The 22427-nt window shown below is 39.5% G+C and overlaps 1 protein-coding gene across 1 annotated transcript in view; it reads right to left on the bottom strand.

Annotated features, from left to right (window-relative positions):
• Positions 1 to 164: 164 nt before the first annotated feature.
• Positions 165 to 22427, bottom strand: part of Ankrd34c (ankyrin repeat domain 34C) — an 81971-nt gene continuing 59708 nt past the window's right edge. The window contains exons 5-6 of the mRNA XM_006991495.4: positions 12110 to 12339; positions 165 to 3650 (exon numbers count right to left, since the gene is read on the bottom strand). Of these exons, the coding sequence (XP_006991557.2) occupies positions 2002 to 3606 (1605 nt within the window). The 5' untranslated portion in view covers positions 3607 to 3650; positions 12110 to 12339 and the 3' untranslated portion in view covers positions 165 to 2001. The remainder of the gene's footprint in view (positions 3651 to 12109; positions 12340 to 22427) is intronic.

Here is a 22427-nt window from a genome sequence, read left to right on the forward strand (position 1 = left end):
CATCTACTAAGTAGTGCCAGAGATATTGCTGTTTATTCCAAAATGCCCAGAACATACGTCCCATAACAGTTACCAGCCCCAAATGTGAAAAGCACTGAGATCCAGTAAGCACTTGCCTTAAAAGAATCAATTTTTTTGAAAAAAAATAACATTTTGTTTTGTTTATAAGTATTACTAACAACTGTTTTGGAATATAAATGTAGATAAATTTCCATCATATGACCTTAGAGAAATTATGTAAGATATAGAGCTTTTGTGGCAATTGTTTATGTGACAAATGAGTTTTTAGGAATTGGTATTTATACAATCACTGAGGGTCTCATAGAGACACTTGAATCTTTTGGTTATGCTTGTAATCTTTTGGTTATACTCTGTTTTGTATAGGGCTTCACTTACTGCCTGATATTTTTGAGACTTCCAGGATCTCAAGAAATAAATAAGAGTAGCTGCCTCTCATCTAATGATTTGTACTCATACCACATGCAAAATCTGATGCTTCTATCTGCTGCATGGTTTAATCCTTAGCACAGCTTTATGCACACTGTGACTCCCGTTGCACAGCTGAGGGAACAGAGGCTCAAAGTAGCATCGATACTTCCCTAAAATCAAACACTTGAAAAATGAAAACCCTGATCCATCAGATGCAGACAGAGCCTTGATTGTTCTTCTGCATGATGCCATCCATGGGGACAGCCTGAGTTTCTTAACCATTGAACAAATGCACCTCATCCCACAAAAGAGGAAAAATAAAAAGGGGGAAAACTAGGACTCTAACACCTCACTTACAATGTAGCTACATTATGCCAAATGTGCTACATCTCTTCCTTTATGAGTTTGCTCAAACCTTGAAGAATTGTAGAGGTGATTTATATAAATCCTCCATCACCTAGATAATACAGGTAAAGAAGAAACCAGATTGCCCTCAAATTACTCAGATCATTGAAGAGGAAATGATGGTTTTCACCCCATTAAATGTTCAGGCTTTAAAAATTGAACTGGTTCCTGCTGCTTCCAGCTGGAAAGCCACCCACTGTCCCATTTAATCTGTACATATCCTATGGTGATTTATCATTATGCTTTCCATAAACCTCCCCAAACTGTCTTAAAGATAATCAGGAGGCATTTGTAAAGGTCTGTTGGGTCAATTACATCACCTTTGAGTCCAGCTCAGTTAATTATTTTTTTTTAAGGGAGTGTTCCATACTGTTTCAACATGGATCCTGTGTGGTGTCTCTGGATTCATTTCTGGAAGAAAGCTCAACTCTGAATTACTGGCAACTGTAACACATCAGAGTTGTGATATTTGAGGATTTACACACATTCACATTAGTATGTGAACAAAATACATTAGTAGACAATCTGAATGGCCCCTACCATTTTCAACAATGCTCAAGTACAGCAAGAGGTGAGACCCACATGTCAAAACCTCTTCCATGAGGAATACTCTGCTTCTCCTTTGCCATGTAGAAAACTTAGGTATTCAGATACAGTAGTTAGGGGTGGGTGTTTTTGAGCTCTTCCACATCCTAGAAAAGCATGAAAGCTTTGTTTTCTTTTTTAGGCACTTTATAGACTACTAACGACATGTCCTGAATACACTCTCATGTTTTAAATTCATGGTCTGTGCTTTTCTGGCAGAAAATACCAACCATTACATTTGTGTGGTTACCTTCCAACTGCAAAGGTGTGTTTCCTTTGGAGAATTACTTTTTCCCTCCTGTACCTTCATCTCCACAACCCAATTATCCTGAGCTCTTTTTGGTGTGTAAAATAGTAACAACAGCAGCAGCAGCAGCACCCAGGGGTCATCTCAGAAGTGGCACTCTGAAATAACCCTTGGGTTTGTCTCAGAAGTGAAGCGGCACCTGTCAGTCACCATGCTTTCTGAAGTTGCCACACACCATGATTGGGAAGAAGAGGGGCTGTGTGGCTGTGTTGTTCTAGGTTTGGTTTCTTCCTTATTCTATGGACTGGAGGTGGGAGAACTGTTTCTAAGGGGTTCTAGGTCATGATTTCTTCAAAGTCAGATAGCTGCTTCATCTGTTCAATCTGCATAGAATGCCTTCGAAGGAGTTTCTTTTTACTTCTCAAGTCAACTCTCTTTGGTGAATTTGGAGCAACAGGAAGCATAGACTTTAAGCCTCCAGCAAGTGGAGAAGGTGGTTTGCTACTGGCTCTGATATCTGGGATAGGTGGGTTTGAACTCACATTTAAAGGGGGAAGAAAGCCAGGCCTCGTGTGAGCAATGCGGTCTAGTAAGAGAGTTCCTGAACCTCTTCTTTCTAGAAGATGAGGGGGCCTGCGGCGCACTGAGCTGGGAGATGTGCTGGGTACAGTGTCCAGGCACTCCCGAGAGCCATGGAAAAGGGACAAGTGGGAGCTGTTGAGCTTCTTTCTGTCCAAATGTCCTTTGCCTGACTCAAGGGACATGGAGTTGGGTGGGTCAGCCCCTGGCGGTACGTCTAAGTCATAGAGGTCATTTTCCAACAGCTTGAGAGATGCTGAATCTTTCAGAGCTGATGGTCCTGGTGGACACATCCCACCCTTCTCTTGGTCAACAGGAAGTGTTCCTCTCCTGGCCAGGCGTGGGTGGGGAGCCTGGGCTTTCTCATAAGCTGCTTTCCAGGTAGCTGGTGCCGAAGCTGGAATCTTCAGAACTTGTTCCTGTACTGTGGGGAAGAGAGTGGAGTCTTTACTGTCAATGCTGTTGGTTCTGGAAAGGGACCCCCTTCTAGGGAAGGGCATGTCACTGATGCTCCTGATGACCTCATTGTCTGTGCTTGTGCCATGGCTTTCGTCCTGGCGTGTGGAGGCTGCCAGCACAGAGGGAGCAATCAAGCCCCAGGGTTCAGACTGGAGCCTCTTCAGTTGGGGCAAACGGGCCCTTTTAAGGCTAGGCACTTTCCTGGTGGGTGATCCAGACTCATTCAGGATCTTAGAACTACTACAGCCATTTTGGTGTCCTGTTTGGAGGATGAAGAAATCATCATCCTTCTCACTGGGTGAAGAACCTAAACCAGGAGCCTTCAGTTCAATGTCAGAAGGAGATGCACACAGTGGTGGTGACTGTCTGTCTTCCACTTTGGGTGATGGAGGGACATTGAGATACTGCTTGGTGGTTTTTGTGCCTGAAGACGATTTGTCTGTTGTTATAATAATCACTTCCTTACCTTTTGCTTTGCAGGCATCAAGAAGATGCTTCAGTGCGTCCTTGTCATCCGCATTTATTGCATAAACAAGGGCTGAAGCCCCAGTGCGATCCTCAAGACTGGGGTCTGCTCCATTCTCCAGCAGTAAGGACACCACTTCTCCTCCAGCTCTTCTGATGCAAGCATGGATGAGTGCAGTCTTGCCAGACTTATCCTGGATATTGGGGTCTGCCCTATTGTCCAACAGATACTTCACCATCTTAGACTTGCTAATGCTTTGCTGGTCCACATGCTTGGTAATGCATGCCACCATGAGAGCTGTTTCACCTTTGTCGTTGCTCTCATTGATATAAGCTCCCCCTTCCAAGAGGAGTCTGGTCAGCCGGAGCCTCCCTAACCATACAGCCTTTAAGAGGGAGTTTCCATCAGTCCTCAACTCAGTGTCATCATCCATCATGGTGGCTACAACTTAGGACCTCTGAGCCACAGGGGCAATCAGACCTAGCAAGGGAAGAAGAAGAGAAAGCATTATATAGTCTATTGCTATTCTATGCAGCAGGGTTATTTCAAAGTCTAGATGCAATCATGTCCCTGCCTGATCCCAAGCTGTGTTGCCTGAACTGTGTTATTGAATGACTATGAGTGGGTCTATTCATCTATAATGGAGGTAGAAATAGTAGTGACCTACATCTTAGGGTTATTCTAAAGACTTCTTCAGATAGTGTATATAAAACACCTGGCTAAGGGCTGCAGAGTTGGTTCAGTGTTTAAGAGCATTTGATACTCTTGCAGAAGACCTGGGTTTGAGTCCCAGAACCCACATTAATCTGTAACTCCAATTTTAGGGGACCCAACACCTTTTGACCTCCATGGGCACCAGGCATACACCTGGTACACATATGTGCATGAAGTCAAAACTCATACACATAAAATAATATTAATTAAGTCTAAAAAATGTGTGTAAAACAAACACACACAAAAACCACCTGGCCACATGAAAAGCAATTAGCATAATGCAGAGCACACAGTAACTATTTTTAAATTGCAAGATATGGTTGTGTTGACTTCTCAGTTAACACAAATATAGAAATCTAAGTTCCTTTAAAAAATAAACATTCATATCTGTTTTTGTTTTTACTGTTGGATCCTCAGCACTTAGCAGTGATTCACACATAATGAGTGGGGCACTTTACAAATAATTGTTAAAAGCATTGTTATTGATGTGCATCAGAATAGCTAGTAGAAAATACACCAACGTGTTGATCCTTATTCTAGGTAATAGGCCTAGGGAGGAATTCATTTTTTTCTTTTTGTTGTGTTCCTAAAATGAATATGTATCACTATGAGTATGAAGAAAATGCAGTAATAAATATATATGATAGAGTCAATATAACCATTCTTTTCCAGGATCTAGTCTCCAACTTTCCCAGGAGATGTCAGAATTCCCATTTGCCTAATTCATAGCAGCTTCCACCATGCCATGTTGTATCCTTCTCTCCTGTTGAACTGATACATGGCAGAGAATAGAGAGCAGTGTTGAATTTTTGTTCTCACATATTGTGAAACAAATTGTAAAACCAAAGTTTCCTCCATCAAAATTTGTCACACTCTAATTTTCTGTCTTGTTCTCTTCATGGGAGTTGTCTAGTCTATGGGTTCAGAACTTCCACACTGTGTGCTTGAGATGCATTTTACAAATAGGAAGTGATAGGAAGGCTGGCATGGATGCCCTAAACAGCCTATAGGTACCAATTACATTGACTCATGTCTGCAAGAATGGCCTCTCCACATGGACACCCTGGGTAGCCAGCTCTAACTGAGCTGACGGCCTGTTATTTCTCCCTCATCTGATCTACAGCATTCTTTCTCTTCCTGTATTACTCAAAGCAATGGCTTCGCAGTTTCTATTTTCTATAGATTTGGAAGGCAAAACTCTCTTGGCTGAAATTGAGAGATAAATGCTCATCTTTTAAAAAATTTTAATGCATAAAAAAGAAAACCAGGGCCTGAGAGATAGCTCAGGTAGCCATACAAACAGAAGGACCTGAATTCAAGCTCCAGAACCCACTTAAAAAGACAGGCATGGGAAAGCACATTTGTAATCCTAGAGATGGGGAAATAACAGTAGAAGTATCTTGGGGGCTCTGTGGCCAGAAATCCTAGCCTAATCATTAAACTTCAGGTCCTAGTGAGAGACCTTGCCTCAAAAAATTAAAATGTGGATGGCTCCTTAGGAATATAATACCCAAGGTTGGCCTCTCCATACTCATGCACAAGTGCTTGAGCATACACACACACACGCACATGCACACCATTGCCATGGCTGCCGCCATCGCCATCACCATCACCATCATCATCACTGCCACACCATACCACATTAAGCAAAAGAGGTTTCGTTGATCCATCCCAGCTCCTCCTGGAAGCACTTTCTTTAAAAGTAACAGCAGCAACAGCCCGATCTGTATCTTCCTGCTTTGGCTCATTTCCCACTACTTCAGATGCATCATTCTGAAGACTTTGAGTCTAACCTGCTGCAATTGTGCTTATATGTTTCTATGAGAGTTTCTGAAAAATTGCCGTCACCTTAGGGCATTGCACAATTGACATATCGACATGTCTGTATTTCCATCTCTTTCCCCATTCCCTTTCTCCTTTAACATCCTATCAATCTTCATCTTCTCTGTGTGTCTGTGGCTTTTCTCTCTCCTGCCATCATAATGATCTCCTTAACGGTGTGCTTCCTATGGTGGCTGTGTTAAAGTCTTGAATTGTTCAATATTCAATAAACTTCTTAGTCTCCAAGCTCTGGCATTCCAAAGCAGAATTTCCAAGCATTAACTAAATGAAAGGGGATAGCCAGTGAAAATACTTCTTGTCATTCTATCACAGAAGCCTTTCTTCCCCTGACCCTAACTCACCTTCTAGATTTATTCCCTGAGATGCCAGCTCTTCTCACATTCTACCTTAAAATGTCAGTGTTTCTTATGTACGCCCACTTTTCTCCCTCCTAGCACTGCTCTTGTTTCTAACTATAAGGACTCCCTGCTCTTCTTTAATTATTCATCATCCTCCAAACATCAGCTCAAATGTTACTTCCTTTGTAATCAAGAGAAAAATCAATCAAGATCCAAGAGGGAAAGTTGAGTAAAATTACAATGACTCATATCCAGACTATATAAAGAACTCCTCCAAATCACTTCCTCCAAAAGAGGATACACAAATGACCCATGAGCTTTACATGCTCATCAAAGGTACTCAGTCTCATTAGCACTCAAGGAAAATCAAATCAAAGCACAAGGTACCACTCAATATTAGACAGAATGACAACCCAAAGGATGCAGGAAGTCAGAAACCATCAGGAACATGTTGGGGTATAAATAGGTACCACTATACTAAACTGAAGTCTACATTCTGACCCGGTCATCCCATGCCTAGATTGATACTTGTGGTAAACTATAAACCATGGCTACAAAATTCTCCTATCCTGGTATATGTATGAGGAGCTGACCAATAAAATAGGCAAAATAACACCACTTTTGAGCAAAGCCTTCACAGGCCTTGCAACATCTAACTAAGTTTTCCCATTTGGAACCCACCTGCTTTATGAGGAAGACTGAGCTATCCCAACAGAAAGGGATAAATCTCTAAGTTTTCCCTCTTGGAAACCACCTTCTTAGTGAGAAATACTGGGATACCCCACTAGAAAGGTCAGGTGGAGCTTCAGCTAACTTCCTGAATGTAGGTGAGACCATTTCATCTGTCTAGCCTTAATCAGCTCCCAGATGATTGCAATTGACTAAGTGAAACTACCAATAATCCGAGAAGCAAGTTGAAGAGAGAACTACCTTCTCTCTTCTGAAATTTTTGGCCTTTGGAGGACAAGAAAAGGCACTCTAGAAGACTTTCAGTTAATTAGTGTGTTTTTGTCTCTAATTATGTGAGTTAAAATTTCTGCTATTTATAATCAAATAAGTCCTGAATAAAGTATCAGTGCTATTTGTTTATCTGTTCATTTATTCATCAGCAAACATAGTCAGATATGAAGATAAAGAAATACATGGTTATTTATATGGATATTAAGGGATTTATATGGAATGCAAGTATTTACAATCTAGAAGGAAGGTAATAATAATAAAATTTTATGGTATGCTTGCCATGTACCAAACAATGTGCTGAATAATGACAATGTTCTATGCATCATCACTTAATCCTTACAACAATACCATGAGATGGATAGTAATGGTACCGGTTTCTTAAATTGAAGTTTAAACTGGGCATCAGGGAGAGAAAGTCACTTATCTAAAATCACCTAAGTAGTAGGTTGTAGAGTTAGAATTCAAATCCAGCAGTCCCACCTCAAAGTCCATGTTCTTGGCATCTATGTGAAATAACTGTAGTTTGGTGTAGTAAGTCCCAGAATTGAAGACAAACATACAGCATCGAGAAATGAGTACCATGAGGAACTAAGGGTACAGATTAGGAGAAGATTCATAATGAACACACAATTGGGCTAGCCCTTAAAAAGGGGGTATGGAAGTGTCTTGGATCAAACTATTGAAGGTGTTACACCTGTGGTTATAAAGAAAATGGTAGCATATCAAAGAAATTTAGAGAACCTTGTGGTATAGGGTCAGGGATGAAGGGGTGTAGGCATTGGCAGAGTGAGCTAACTAGTAGGCCAGGCAACACCTTTTGGACTGTTGTCCTAAAGGTAGATGTTGGTATGTGGAAATGCCAAATAGTGGATAGCTGCAATTGAAAAGATGACATAATCATTGGTGAGAGTGTAGGAATGGATTGGGAGGCTAGGAGGCCACATAAGAGCCTTGTGGAGATGAAGAGAATTAGGGCTGCCCCAATACAGAGGCTGAGGGTGAGTAAAGCTGGAGAGAACTTAGAAAGGCAGAACTGACCAGTGATACGTTTGATGTGTGAATCAACCAATACCTACTTTCCTTTCATTTGATATTTGTCTTCTACTGTGCCCAATGAAGCAAATGCTACGAACACCTAACACTGGGAAGATGGGATACTTTACTGGGGGTCTCTAAACTTAGATTTCTCACTGGATACAGCTGACACATCCTCTGAATTTTGAAATCCTGTCACTTTAGCCACTCTAGATGCTATTATTTTAATTTTAAAACCTTACCTGATGCCTGGGTCAGTAAAACATTTGCCTTGCAAGCATAAGGACCTGAGTTTGAGACCCAAAATTCCTGTGAAAAAGCCAGGTGTGGCAGAGCACACTTGGAAAACCAACACTGGTAGGCAGAGACAGGAAGATCCCTGATGCTCCCTGGATATCCATGTTAGCCTACTTGATGAGTTCCAGACCAATGAAAATTATCTCAAAAATTAATATATATATATATATATAAGTTTTTCAAAAAATTAAAGATGAACAATAATTAGAACATAACCCCAAAGAAAATGATTTTCTTGTGATTCAGAAAGAAAGTAAACTGAGACATGAGCAGTGTCTTTCTGCTGCCTTTCTTCCCATGCTCTTGACATGCCCACTACATACACCTCTCAATGATCCTTAAGACATAACTAATTTAACATTATGACTGTAGTGATGACTAGCATGATTCCAAGGCACTGGGGCTACAAAATAAATGCTGAAGACTAAGTACCACCAGCATCCAAAAGTTAAATCATGTACTGTTTGACTAGCATGACAGGGGGAAGGTGTACACCATCTTTGTCCTGAAGCTCTTCCGTTATTTTGTTATTTATAAATGCTTAGAAGTCTTATGTCCCTTTTAAGCTCCAAGAGGCCATCTTACTCAATCTTCCAGATTTAAAAAATAGGAAGCAAAAATGACAGGCTTTGAGTCTTTTCCTCTTTGAATCTAGAATCATTCATTATCATATCTTTCCAAGTGTTTGGCCTGAGTTTTTCCAGACCAAAGCCACAAATTAAAGTCCTAAGGCCCATGTGACCCACAGTCATGTGCTGTTTGACTGGCATGACATTTTAAATGTTTTTGATTTCTTGACTTTATTTCCTGAGTATGAATGTTTTGCTTGAATATGTATCTGTGTATCATGTGATTGCCAGGTACCCAAGGAGGTCACACAAGGGTGTTGAATGACTGTGAGCTGACATGTAGGTTTTGAGAATAGAACACAGGTCTTCTGCAAGAACAAAAAGTGTTCATAACAGCTGAGCCATCTCTCCAGCCCCTGGCATGATATATTTATTATTATATTTGAATACAAGGATTAGTTATTGTTTAGCATGAGAAGGCCCTCTCTATAGTATTACAACTATTCATTTACAATTATTCATACATTTGTTAATTTATCTGGACTAAATAGGGACAGAGGTTTACATACAAGCACAAAAGGCCATCATGCCATAGTTTGACCCTTTCTCTCACGTCCTATTGCTGACCTCTTCAAGATTGTCAGAAAAATCAGATAGAACAATAAATGTAGAGGCTTTCTGTTCTTGTTGTTAACTTGAAGGTGCATATGGTCAAGTGAGACATCATAAATTATGTAATTAGTGGTTACTTTGGTAAAGATGTAATGTCATAATGTCGTTTCCTTGCTGGCTACTTTTTTTTTTATTTCTCTTTACTGGACCACATCTTGTGAGCCCATCTCAGCTGGCTACTTTTTTTGGTCACAAGTCCAACAAATTTCCAGTTATCTTCCCTCATTTGTCACACAGGCAAATATTTCAGCGATCTGAAATATGTTGTTATGCAAAAGAGAAAGTTCTGTGGATATTTTGTGAGTATCTTCATAATTATTTATGCCTTACCCAAAAGGCTTAGGTATATATTGTTCTTATTGACCCAGAACAGACTACTAGGACTTTCTAAGATGTATTTCATATCCATTTGTTTCTGGCTATAGTTCATCTTGTTTTTCCTCTACTTCTTCAACTACTTCTGAATATAAGCCTCGTATCTTAGGAATCTTTAAAGATGGTTTTAAGTTCTTTGGGAACAAAAATAGATTATAGTTAATATGCATCTATTAAGTTGATCCAAACGTAGTTTAGAAGTCATTTCTCTCACATGTTAATATTATTTATCTAAATACTTTTAGTACTGAAATTGACAAATTCCAAGCTCCAAAGGAAATGCCAGTCTGCAGAAGGTGGTATTGCCAAACAAAGATGCAAGAGAGCTGTTCAGGATTTCAGCTCTGTTGCTAGGTAGGTACCTAAGGAATTTGGGACAAGTGTTCCTTTGCCAAATGAATAGGATAACCCCAAGCCCTACCCATTTCACAGTGTTGTAAGGATCAAATGATAGGCAGTATGTGAATTTCCTGTAGGGAGTTCTGCTTAAAAATTCCTAGTGGGTTGTAAGCTTGTCTCATGTCTTTTCCATGGAGTCCTGCCCTGCTCTGAACCCAAGCCTGCCCTGTAATAGCATATTTTTTGTTACTGCCTTGTAGCTTTTCCAACTACCTGCTACTTTCTTCTTTCCTACTAACTCCACAGTTAAAGTTTGAGAAATACAAACACACACACACACACACACACACACACACACACACACAAACACACACAAACACTTTTTGAGACAGAGTCTCATGTATCTCAGTGTGGCCTCAAATTCACAAGTAAAGGAAAATGGCCTTGAACCTCTGATTCTTCTGCCTTCTCCTCCAGAGTACTTAGATTGCAGGATTGCAACCATTACACCCGGTTTTACGATTGTGAGGGTCTTACCCAGGGCTTTGATGGTGCTGGGCAGACAGTCTACCTATTAAGCTATAGCTCCAAACATCTGCAGTATGTCCTAAGGCATAGTGCTACAACTTTGTTCCGGTTCTGTCCCTCCAACTCCAAGCTCAGAGCTGTTCCACAGAGGGAACTCTGCTCAGACTTATGGTTCCACTTCTGCAAGCTGGAGTGGAGTTTAAGGTTCAGTCAGCTGTAACGTCCCTGGTTGTATAAGCTTGGACAAGTTTCTTAGTCTCTCTTACTTCAGTTTTTCTCATCTGAAAAATGGGGATAAAAATAGCGTACAGATAGAGCTATCACGGTGCATAAAATTATACAATCTATGTAGAGCGTTTGGCACAGGGTGTAGGCACACTGGAAGCGGTGTAAATGATAAGTACTTGAGAAAGTTTGGGTACACACTCCAAAACTAAGGAGGCCACTTCGTTCAGCTGCAGCATTTGCGGAAGCGTGGAAGGGTATCTTTGCACTCCGGCTCTTCCTTCTGTAGTCACAGGAAGCAGTTAGAAGCCCATTAAAAATTGAACTTCACATTTGTGTTTGCGGTTCAAGAGCCTTGTCTGGCTGAACCAAGGGAGTCGCCGCCCATAGCTCATAGAGGTAGCAGTTTAGGAGCCAATCCCAGCGGTTGGCTCAAAGCTGCCTGGGGGGAGGAGGGACTCTGTCCGAGGTGCTGAAACCGGGGTGCGGCCGCGCCTGGTGTGTGGGCGTTCATTGCTATCAGTGTTGTTGGGCACCTTCCTGAAGGCCGAATATGGGGGAGGGAGGGATTCAAATGAAGTCAGAGCAGTAAATGCTCATGCCATCATTTTTTTTTTCAGAAATTCTCAGACACATATGCTTTACGATTATGTGCACATTTTCAGATTTTTTCACATTTCACATCTTCTCATTGCCCACTCATCACAGATTTAGGCAAAAAACGTTAAGACTTTGCTATGGCTTCAGTTCCTGTAAAAACCCAGACGCCTAACAGCCAGCCCCAATCTGCAACCATTTCCTACAAAAATCCCTGGCTCCTACGCATCTCATCCCCACGCGTTAATGCAAATATATATATTTATATTTAAATTAAATCCTTCCATTCCAGTCTCCCACAATTTCCTGTGATGAAAGGAGGCTCTCTCCTTCAGCCCCGCCTCCTGCCCTGGCTAGACAACGTGGACTTACTTCTGGGGAGCCTTGGGTCTCACCTAGGTGACCAGCGGAAAGCCCTTAAGGCGCACTTACCAGTGGGGATGCTTACCTGCTTACCCAGCGATGCTACCTTGGTCCAGGACTTGGACAGTGTTATCACTTCCATAGCACCTCCTCCTGCAGCTTCAGCTTAGCTGCCAGAGAGCTCTGCCAGTCTGAGGCATCGCCAGCAGCCAGGCTAGCCCTGTCCTCCTCGTGGATGCCGTTGAATGCAGACTTGCTCGGAACTTCTTCAAGGGCCATAAATGAAACCTCTGTGTCAGTGTCTCAGATCGCTCTCTGCTCTTCCAAGTTGTGGCGGCCAAGGAAAGGGGCGTTTAATAAGAAAAAAGAAGTATTAAAGAAACGTGAGAACGCTCCCCCAGCTTGGAGCTGTTGGCTGCAGAGCTCCTGCGCAGCCCAGTCCTGCAGCTTTGGCTTCTGCTGGCTCTACTGGCTGACAAGCCACTGCTGCCCGCTGGCGCCCGAGAATGGCTCTCCAACCGCGAACAGAGAAGGCTGTGTGTGTGGGTGGGTGTGAGAGAGGAAGCCAGAAGGAGGGGGCAGCGAGGGTGGGGAGGTGCTTACCTGCCGCTGTGGGAAAAGGAGCCGCTGCCCCGCTCCCTTGTCCCCAGCTCTGGGAGGGATTAGATTTAACTCAACAACTTAGCAGGAGCCTTAGAACCCCTGGCTGGCCTGCGCACTTGGTGAGTCCAGACCTTGGGGTCTGGAGATTTGAAAAGACCTTCTTTGGTCATTCTGTGGCTTTGCATGCCTCAGATTTGATAAATTTGATAAAAATCTTTGGGGTCTCAGGATGAAAGTCTGTAATGTGGAGAGGAGAGGATCTGATTATTTGAGATAGTTCCCACATGCATGATTCTGGATTCCATCAACTTCATCCTTTACCCCACCTCCTCCTACTCTCATGACTTCCCATGGAGTCATCACTAACAGTATTTGTTGTCTTAACTAAATTAATTTACGGATACTGCATATCATTCATAGCAGAGCGCTATATTTGGAAAGTGGGTGTCTTCTTCCTCCCAGCCCTGTAGCACCCTTCTCCCACTAGTCAGCTTCCAGAGGTAAGCTGAATTTTCTTCTATATACACACACATAGCATCTATTTATCCTACCCCAAACCGTCCTACTTCTTGAGTCAACTTTAGTGAAGTCTATATTCCTTGAAAATTATCTGTCTCATTTATATGTCCAACGTTTCTAAGTGTTGCCTTGCCATTTTTTCCAGTATTATGTGATTATGTGGGAATTTCACACAATGTACCCTGATCACACTCATTTACCAGTCCTCCCAGGTCCACCCCTGCAACTCTTGTGCCCTCTAAAAAATAAAAATAAGCCGGGCGGTGGTGGCGCACGCCTTTAATCCCAGCACTCGGGAGGCAGAGGCAGGCGGATCTCTGTGAGTTCGAGGCCAGCCTGGACTACCAAGGGAGTCCCAGGAAAGGCGCAAAGCTACACAGAGAAACCCTGTCTCGAAAAATCAAAAAAAAAAAATAAATAAAAAAAAATAAAATAAAATAAAATAAAAATAAAAGAAGAGGGAGAAAAATTAAAGCTACATTTTGCCATTTGTGTATGTATGTATGTATGTATGTATGTATGTATGTCTTTGACACTGTTTGCAATTTTTTCAGTTTGCATTCTTAATGCTCTCTGTTGGCATTTTCTACTACTCTATCTTCTATTTATTTTAGAATCAACCTTACTAGAGGGCTATCTATTTTACTGATCGTTCAAATGTATGAATGCTATTTCCTACTGTGCCTTTATTAGTTGGTGGTTTCATAGTACCTTACCCAGAAGTTTCCATCCAGTATCCATGATATTTTATGACTTCAGTGCTGTTTCTGGATTTTTTTTCCCCTTTAAAGGTTTGTATGGTCACTCCCTACATTCCCCATCTTGCTAAAGGAGTTTTCTATCCCACAGTCTCAACAATGGTTCTTTCCTAAATGCCTTTATGGTTTGTGGCTATTACGTTTGTGCAAAGAGGTAAGGTTAGGATCTGACAGATGTGAGATGCCAACTGTCCCAACACCAGTTCTGAAAAACCCCATTCCTCTGTGCCCTGATTTAACATGCTATCTCTGAGAGTGATGTATTATACTATCCAAACTCTGCTTGACCATGTCTGTTCCTTTACTCAAGCATACTACTAGATTCAAATTGTTTACTTATGTGAAGGTAGTTTTTTTTTCATTTCTATTAACAAATTGATGTTTGTTAGGGAGAGTTGAGCTCTCATTGAGTTTTAATGTGGGATTATACTAACCTAACAGAATAATTTTCCTGGCATTCCAGTTTTCCCCTCAGAGATATTTAAATCATTAACATGGTCTTCTATTCACTGAGAGCTTAGATGACCCTCAAAAACCATCTGTGCTCCGTGAATTTTAAAAGGACAGATTTTCTTTTTACTATCTTTTGAAAAGCATTGATGGCTGCTGGAATGTTCTTCTCTCTCTCTCTCTCTCTCTCTCTCTCTCTCTCTCTCTCTCTCTCATTGAGTCAATTTTGAGTAGTGTGTGTTTGCTTGGAAAAATAAACTATTTCTTTCATTTTTTTGAAACTGTAGTTTTCCAGTTACAGTTGTCCTCTCGTATTTAATTATCTGTGAACCAGATCTTTCGTGTCCTTTCATCTCTGATGTCATGTTCTCACCCATTATCTTTGCTGTTTATAACTCGTGTTATTTTCCTGTAGTTTTAATTGTCTGACTTACATAATTTCCATTTTATAGTCAACGTATATGGTCATTTCAAAACATTCAATGAATATTTTCTTTCCATGTTTCAATGAAAACTTGAAATTTATGTTTCAATTTATGAAAACTTGGCATTTATGTTATACGTTCAAATATGTCCTTCACACCTCTGTCTTGCACTATGAAGAAGTACATGCTGTTGGATGAGAACACAGATCATGGAGACAAACTGCCTGTATTTGAATCCCAGTTCTACCCCTTACTAACCACAGGATCTCTGGCAAAAGAAACACTGAACCTATTCTTCATGCTCCAGTTTCCCATTGTGTAAAATAGGATGAATTCCTGTGTCTGTTTATGTGTTAGTTACATCTGTTAGTATTCAACGTATTGATAATAATCTATTAACATTTTTAAAACAAGCTGTTATAGTATCCCAGGATATTTAAAAGATTTCTTTGCAAAAAAAAAAAGTCATTGAATCTGGGTTTATATGACCTCATTTGCCCTCTTTAGTGTGCTCAGATTCAGCTGTGAACAAGACATATTGTCTGCTTTTGCAGATGGATCTGCTGAAGATCTCTCTCTCTCTCTCTCTCTCTCTCTCTCTCTCTCTCTCTCTCTCTCTCTCTCTCCCCCCCCCCCCCCGTGTGTGTGTGTGTGTGTGTGTGTGTGTGTGTGTGTATTCTATGCCACTATTGCCATATGTGACAATATGAAGCAAAGGTTCTCAAACTACTCCAAATCTGCTCATCGGTGAATAATACAGCCACTTTGTTACCCATAGACCCTTTGTACAGAACCCACAATAGTGATAACAATTTTTTAAAACTAATTACCAATAAAAGCCATAAAATTTTAATAATCTATATTGCCAGTCCCCTCTAGCCAAAGACACTAGACCACTAGGTCTATCAGTTCTTGATTCTTCCCCACTGTGTGCTATTTGAGCCTAAAGATTGTTCCTATAACATGTTGTACCTGCTTTCCGCTAGGAGTTTTAGCATTCTGGGTCTTGTGAAGACACTTTGAATTGACTTTTGTCAGGATGAAAGCTCTAGATCTCCTCTCACTCCTATCCATGTGGACTGCTCCTTTCCCCGGCACCATTTATTGCATCATTTTTCCAATGTACAGTCTTAACGCCTTTGTCAAAGGTTAGGTGCCTGTGGCCATGTGGGTTTGTTTATGGTCCTCCATTCTATTCCACTGTTGTGTATGTCTGGTTTGGTGACTGTGGCTCTGTAGTACAATTAACGAGTAGGCATTATGATGCCTGCACCACTATGCTTTCTATTTTCTACACTTTTGTCTGTTTGAGATGCTTCACCATGAACTTTCAGATTGCTTTTTCTAGGTCTATGGAAGATGCCATTGGAGTTTGGATGGAATCCATAGATTTCTTTAACTGATAGAGCCATTTTATGATATGAATTCTACCAACCCATTAGCATGGAAGATCTTTTGTTTTCTTCAATTTTTGCAGTGTCTTAAAGTTTAAGTTATAGATATCATTCTTATGTAACACTTTTACATTTGTTTATTCTGTATTATGCTTGTGGAGCATGTGTAGAGGTCAGAGGATAACCAGCAGAAATTTGTTCTCTTATTCTACGATGGGTTCTGGAGAATGAACTCAGGTTGTCAGGCTTGGCAGCAAGTTGTCCTACCCCATGAGCCATCTCACTGGCCCAATTCCTGGATAATTTTTAGGGTGTTGCAAATAGTATCATTTTCCTTACATCTTTCTTATTAAGTTCATTATTGGCATTTGGAAAAGCTACTGACTTGGGCTTTTTTCAGATTTTAATTTTTATATGTGTGAATGTTTGCCTGAATATAAGTCTGTGCACCATGTGCATGAAGTGCCTTTGGGTGCCATTTTGAGAATGGAGTTACAGAGGGCTGTGAGCCTCCATGAAGGTGCTAGGAGCTGAACCTGGTTATCTGGAAAAGCAGCAAGTGCTCTTAAGCACTGAGCCATTTCTCCATGTGCTATTAATTTTTATTTGTAGATTTTGAATCCTGATATTTTTCTCAAGTTGTTTGTTAAATCTATGGGGTTTCTGGTGGAACTGTCATGATAATTTAAGTATAGGATAATGTCATCTACATGCAGAGGTAATTTTATGTCATCTTTTCCTGTTTGTATCCTTTTTATTTATTGCTCTTATTGGTCTAGCTAAGATTTTGAGCAGTGTATAAACAAGAAGGGAAAGAGTCAGCACTCTTGTCTTGTTCCTGATTTTGGAAGCAATGTTTTCGATTTTTCTCCTAGCCAGTAAAATCCTGGTTATAGGTTTCTTGTGCCTAATCTTTGTCATGTCAAAGTATGTCTTCTAGTCTTGGTTTCCTCTGGACTTTTATTGTGAGGGGATCATGAACTTTGCCATAGACCTTTTCTGCATCTATTGAGATAGTTGTGTGCTTTCTGTCCTTGAGTCTGTTTATGTGTTGTATTACATTTATTGATTTGTATATATTCACTATCTTTGCATCCCTGGAAGGATACAATTTGTTCATAGTATATGATCTTCTTAATGTGTGTCCAAGTATTTTGCTAAAAATTTTTACACCTATGTTCATTGGGAAATTAAATTGTAATTTTCATTTCTTGTTATGTCTTTATCCAGTCTGAGCATCAGTGTAATGCAAGCTTTTTATAGTGAGTTTAGGAGAATCCCTTCTCTTTGTAGTCCATGGAACAATTAGAGAAATGTTATCATTAGCTCTTCTTTAGAGGTTTGGTAGAATTTTTCAGTGAATCTAGTTGGTCCTGATTTTCCTTTGCTGGGAGACTTTTTTATGCTATTTCAATACTGTTGCCTGTTATGGGTATGTTTAGATTGTTTAGACTCTTTTCATTTAGTTTTGGTAGATCATATGCATCTAGAGTCTACATATTCTAGGTTCTTCTAGTTTAGGAGAATATAGATTTCTAAAGAATTTGCTTAATGATCATCTGGATTCCATTGGAATGTGTTGTAACATCCTTTTTCTCACCTCTAACTTTATTAATTTGAGTCTTCTCAACCTTCCTTTTGTCTAGTTTGGCTAGGTGTTTATCAATTTGTTTATATTTTCAAAGAACCAACTGTTTGTTTAATTGAATCTATATATTGTTGCTTGAGTCTCCATTTCATTAATTTCTGCCCTGATATTTATCATTTTTTGCTATCCACCATGTTGAACTTGGTTTTTCTTATTCTTCTAAGACCTTGAGGTACATCATTAGGTTATTTGTTTGAGGTATCTCTGAATTTAAAAAAAAAAATATATATATATATATATATATATATATATATATATATATATATATATATATATATGTTGCTGGAGAGCTTCTCTCCAGGTTCCATCAAACCCCACAGTCCCACAATCCACATATAAAATAATCACTCAGACACTTATATTACTTATAAACTGTATGGCCATGGCAGGCTTCTTGCTAACTGTTCTTATATCTTATATTAACCCATTTCTATAAATCTATACCTTGCCATGTGGCTGATGGCTTACCGGCGTCTTTACATGCTGCTTATCCTGGCGGTGGCTGCAGTGTCTCCTCTCCTCCTTCCTGTTTCCCCAATTCTCCTCTCTCCTTGTCCCACCTATACTTCCTGTCTGGTCACTGGCCATCAGTGTTTTATTTATATAGAGTGATATCCATAGCATATATATATATATATATATATATATATATATATATATTTCTTCACTTATTTTAGCGGCACATGTGTGCACATGTGGATGTGTGCATGTGTGTGTGTGTGTGTGTACACAGTACATGTGTGGAGGTCAGAGGACAACTTTCTGGAGTCAGTACTCTCTTCTCCATGGGACCCAACATGCAAACTCAGGTCATCAGGTTTATGCAGCAAGCACATTTTCATGTACCACCTGAGCCCTGCATCTCTTCAGCCCTTGAAATTTTAATATAAGCACTCAAAGCCACACACTTTACACTTAGAACTGACTTGGATCTCCAATACTTTTAGTAACTGGTAAACAATATTCATTGGTTTGGGGGAACTTAAAATTTTCCTCCCTGATTTTATTAATAATCCAACTGCCATTCAATAGTTTGTATTGTTCATGCTCCATGCATTTGTGTAGTTTCTCTTACCACTGATTTCAAGTTTTATTGTAATATGATCTGATGAGCTATACAAGAAGTTATTTTGATTCCGTTGTATTTTTTAAGACTTTCTTTGTAGTCTGAAATGTGATCAGTTTTAAAGAAAGTTCTATAGGTTGTTGAAAATGGTATTTGGTATATGACACATGAAATATTCTGGAGTTATCTGTTAAGTCTAATCATCCATGGTACAGTTTAAACCTGAAGTTTCTTTGTTGGCTTTTAGTTGGTATGAACTATCTAAAGATGAGATAGTATTTAAATCATCAAATATTTTCATCATACCTCTCTGATATGTTATACCCAATAGTGTATGTCTTTTCAAACTAGAAGCCCCGACATTTGGCACATGTATTTTTACAATTGTTTCTCCTCATTTCTAAATTGTTACTCTTATTACTATGTAGTGACTTTCTCTCTTTACTAATTCTGACTCAAAGTGCACTTTATCAGATATCAAAATAGCTGTGCCAGCCTGTTTTCAGCTTCTGTTCACTTACAGACTTACTTCCATCTTTTGTCAGTCTGTGGGTGTCTTTGACAATGAGGTGTGGTTTGTTGTTTTTTTTTTTTTTTGAGACAATAGATATTGGGCTTTATTAACATTTTTATTTTATTTTTAAACTGTGTGTGTGTGTGTGTGTGTGTGTGTGTGTGTGTGTACATGAATACAGGTACCATAGAGATCAGAAGAAAGCATCAGATACTCTGAAACTAGAGTTTCAGGTGGTTGTAAGCCACATGACATGGATATTGGGAATTGAACTTTGGTCCTCTGGGAGAGCAGTTTGCACTCTTAACTGCTGAGCCACATCTATAGCCTATAGATAGATCATTGTTTTTGATCCATTCAGCTAGTCTACATCAATTTATTGATGACTTGAGGCCATTTACATTTAAATTTACTAATAAGAGAGGTTTATCAGTTCCTGTGATTTTATTGGTTATTCTTCCATATGCTTTGTATCAGTTTATTCTTTTTGTTCTTTCCTATTAGAATTAGAAGTTGATGATTTTCTGTGTCAAATATAATAGATTTCTTTCTAGTTGTTCTTTGTTCATCTATCTCACTCAAAACTGTATTCCATCCTGTGCTCTTCAGATTGAGATGGTCCTTCTTTATCCCCTGTATATAGTATTCTTTTAACTATCTTCTTTAAATGCTTGCTTGATGATCACGAATTGCCTTGGTTTGTGCTTGCTTACAATATCCTTATTTTCATCAGCTTGAAAAGATAGATTTGCTGAGACAGTCATTTTAGTTGTCAGCTATTTACTTTTAGAGATGAAAATAAATCATTCCATCTTTTCTTGGTTTTTGGTGTTGCTTACAAAAGCTATACTCTCATTGTAATGTTTTGACGTTGTAAATGGACTCACTTTTTTGCTTTTACAACTTTTAATATTGTTTCTTTGATTTGTGTTTTGACATCTTTATGATTTGTGACAGAGCTGGATGTGTATTTGGGGTTCTAAATGTCTCGTGTTGAGATGTCTACCTCCTTATCTAGATTTAGAAACATTATGCTATAATTTCATTGAATATATTTTTAATGCCTTTAATTTTTATCTCAGTTCCATCTTTTATCCCACAGATTCTTATATTTGATCTCTTAATATATCCCATAGTTCTTGGATGCTTGGTCACTTCCATTTTTTTTCTTTCTTAGTTTTTCAATGTAGCATTTCCTTGACCTTGTCTCCATCTTTGATAGTCTTTCTTCAGCCTAGCCACAACTATTTGTGATGCTTTCAATTTGCTTTTCTTTTGATTTGCTGAATTTTCCTTTTCTGTTTGTTGTTGTTGTTGTTGCTGCTGTTCAAAATTGCAATCTCTTTGCTGATTATTTTTCTTCTATGTTGCTTATCTTTCTCTTCCATATTGTTGGATCCTCATCCGTTTTGCTGGGGTCTTCCCCTATATAGCTGACTTCCTCTCTAGATCCTGTATTTTATCTGTCTGCTTGTTGTAGTCTCTTCAGAATCATTGGTCATTTATACAAGTGAACTTTTGAAATCTTCAGCCAACATTTTACCTATTTAAGTATCCTTGAGTATAGTAGTTGAAAAGTTATGAGTTTTGGAGGAATCAAGTTACCTTGTTTTTACATATATCTTATATTTTAATTTTTGGTTTTATTTGGGAATGTTTGGGACATTTTTTAATGAGGAACTTAATATTCTCAGAGTAGAGAAAAGAAATTGTTGTAACAATTTCAAACCACACACTTAAAATGAACTAAAGCCCACTAATACATCACTAATGACTATGAGTCAGAAAATGACAAAACTAATGTTTAGTGTGCTATGGATTTAAAAATAATTTAGGATAGTGATTCAGGGAGAGGGGAAAATAGTGAAGTAGAAAAGTAAAATGAAAGAAAGAAAACAATGGAAAGGAGTATAGTGAAGCAGTAAAGATGAAGAGATTTGGAAACTTAACAATGAAAAATATTTCTCAATAATTAGAACCTTTAGAAACAAACTTTGTTTTATTTTGTTACATTTATCTATGTTTGTTACATAGATAAATGTAACAAAATAAAATAAATGCAACAAAACTAAAAACTAAAAACAGAAGAGTTTTTGAAAATAAAGTTCAAAATATCACTACAAGTATAGCAAAAAGAAAAGCAGGAGAAACACAGGGAGAAAGGGAAAGGAAAAGAAAAAGGTTATCCAACGATGAAAAGAGTGCATAATTAAAATTGGCAGATAGGTGGCTCCAGAGCTGTGTCTGCCCATAACACTGAGTGTCAAACCCCAGGGTGATCTCAGTTGATGAGATTTGTTCCTGACAACCGAGGGAGAAATTACCTTCCCCATGCATGTCACTGTCTGAACCCAGCCTATTGCTTGCACTTTTTGGCTTGCCAACACCAGTACACCTCACTCTTCATAACTACATCGCAAGGCTATTTCTCACCTTCGGTTCGTGGCAGGCTAAATTTAGGCTTACTGATTTATGGTGCTCTCTGGTCTCTGGTCTCCAGGGTTGCACCGTTTTAAACAACAGACTCTCTTTCAAGGGGGCACCCAGAAACCCCACTCTCGGTTGTGCAGAGCGACAAATGAAATTATTTTTCACTAGTGGTGACTTGTCCAGAGGAATTACTTTCTCATCAAAACCTGCCAGTGGATTTGTGGTTTGTGAGGGCATGAGCTTGCTCAGATAGTAGGTAGGGCTGTCAATCTCTTTTCACCTGGACTGCCTGGCTTTCTGTTTGGATGAGCCTTCCCACTGCCTCCAGGGAGAGCCAGGCAGTTAGAAGTCTGGTTACTTGGCTCACATCTTTCTGAGCTTTACTCATTCTTTCTCTGCCCCTTTCAGTTGTCTTTTAGGGGACTTCTGGAGCTCTTCCTCTCGTTCACTTTGTAATGAGTTGTTCTTTCTTAGTCTCACTCTTCCTTACTGGGTTCCACCTGTGGACTATCTGGAATGCTTCAAGTCTTCCTAGTTCACCCTTTCCTTTATAAGATGATTGCACTGGGTGGTTGTGGCACTCACCTTTAATCCCA

The sequence above is a fragment of the Peromyscus maniculatus genome, chromosome 7 (assembly GCF_049852395.1).
Source record: "Peromyscus maniculatus bairdii isolate BWxNUB_F1_BW_parent chromosome 7, HU_Pman_BW_mat_3.1, whole genome shotgun sequence".
Lineage (NCBI taxonomy): Eukaryota > Metazoa > Chordata > Mammalia > Rodentia > Cricetidae > Peromyscus > Peromyscus maniculatus.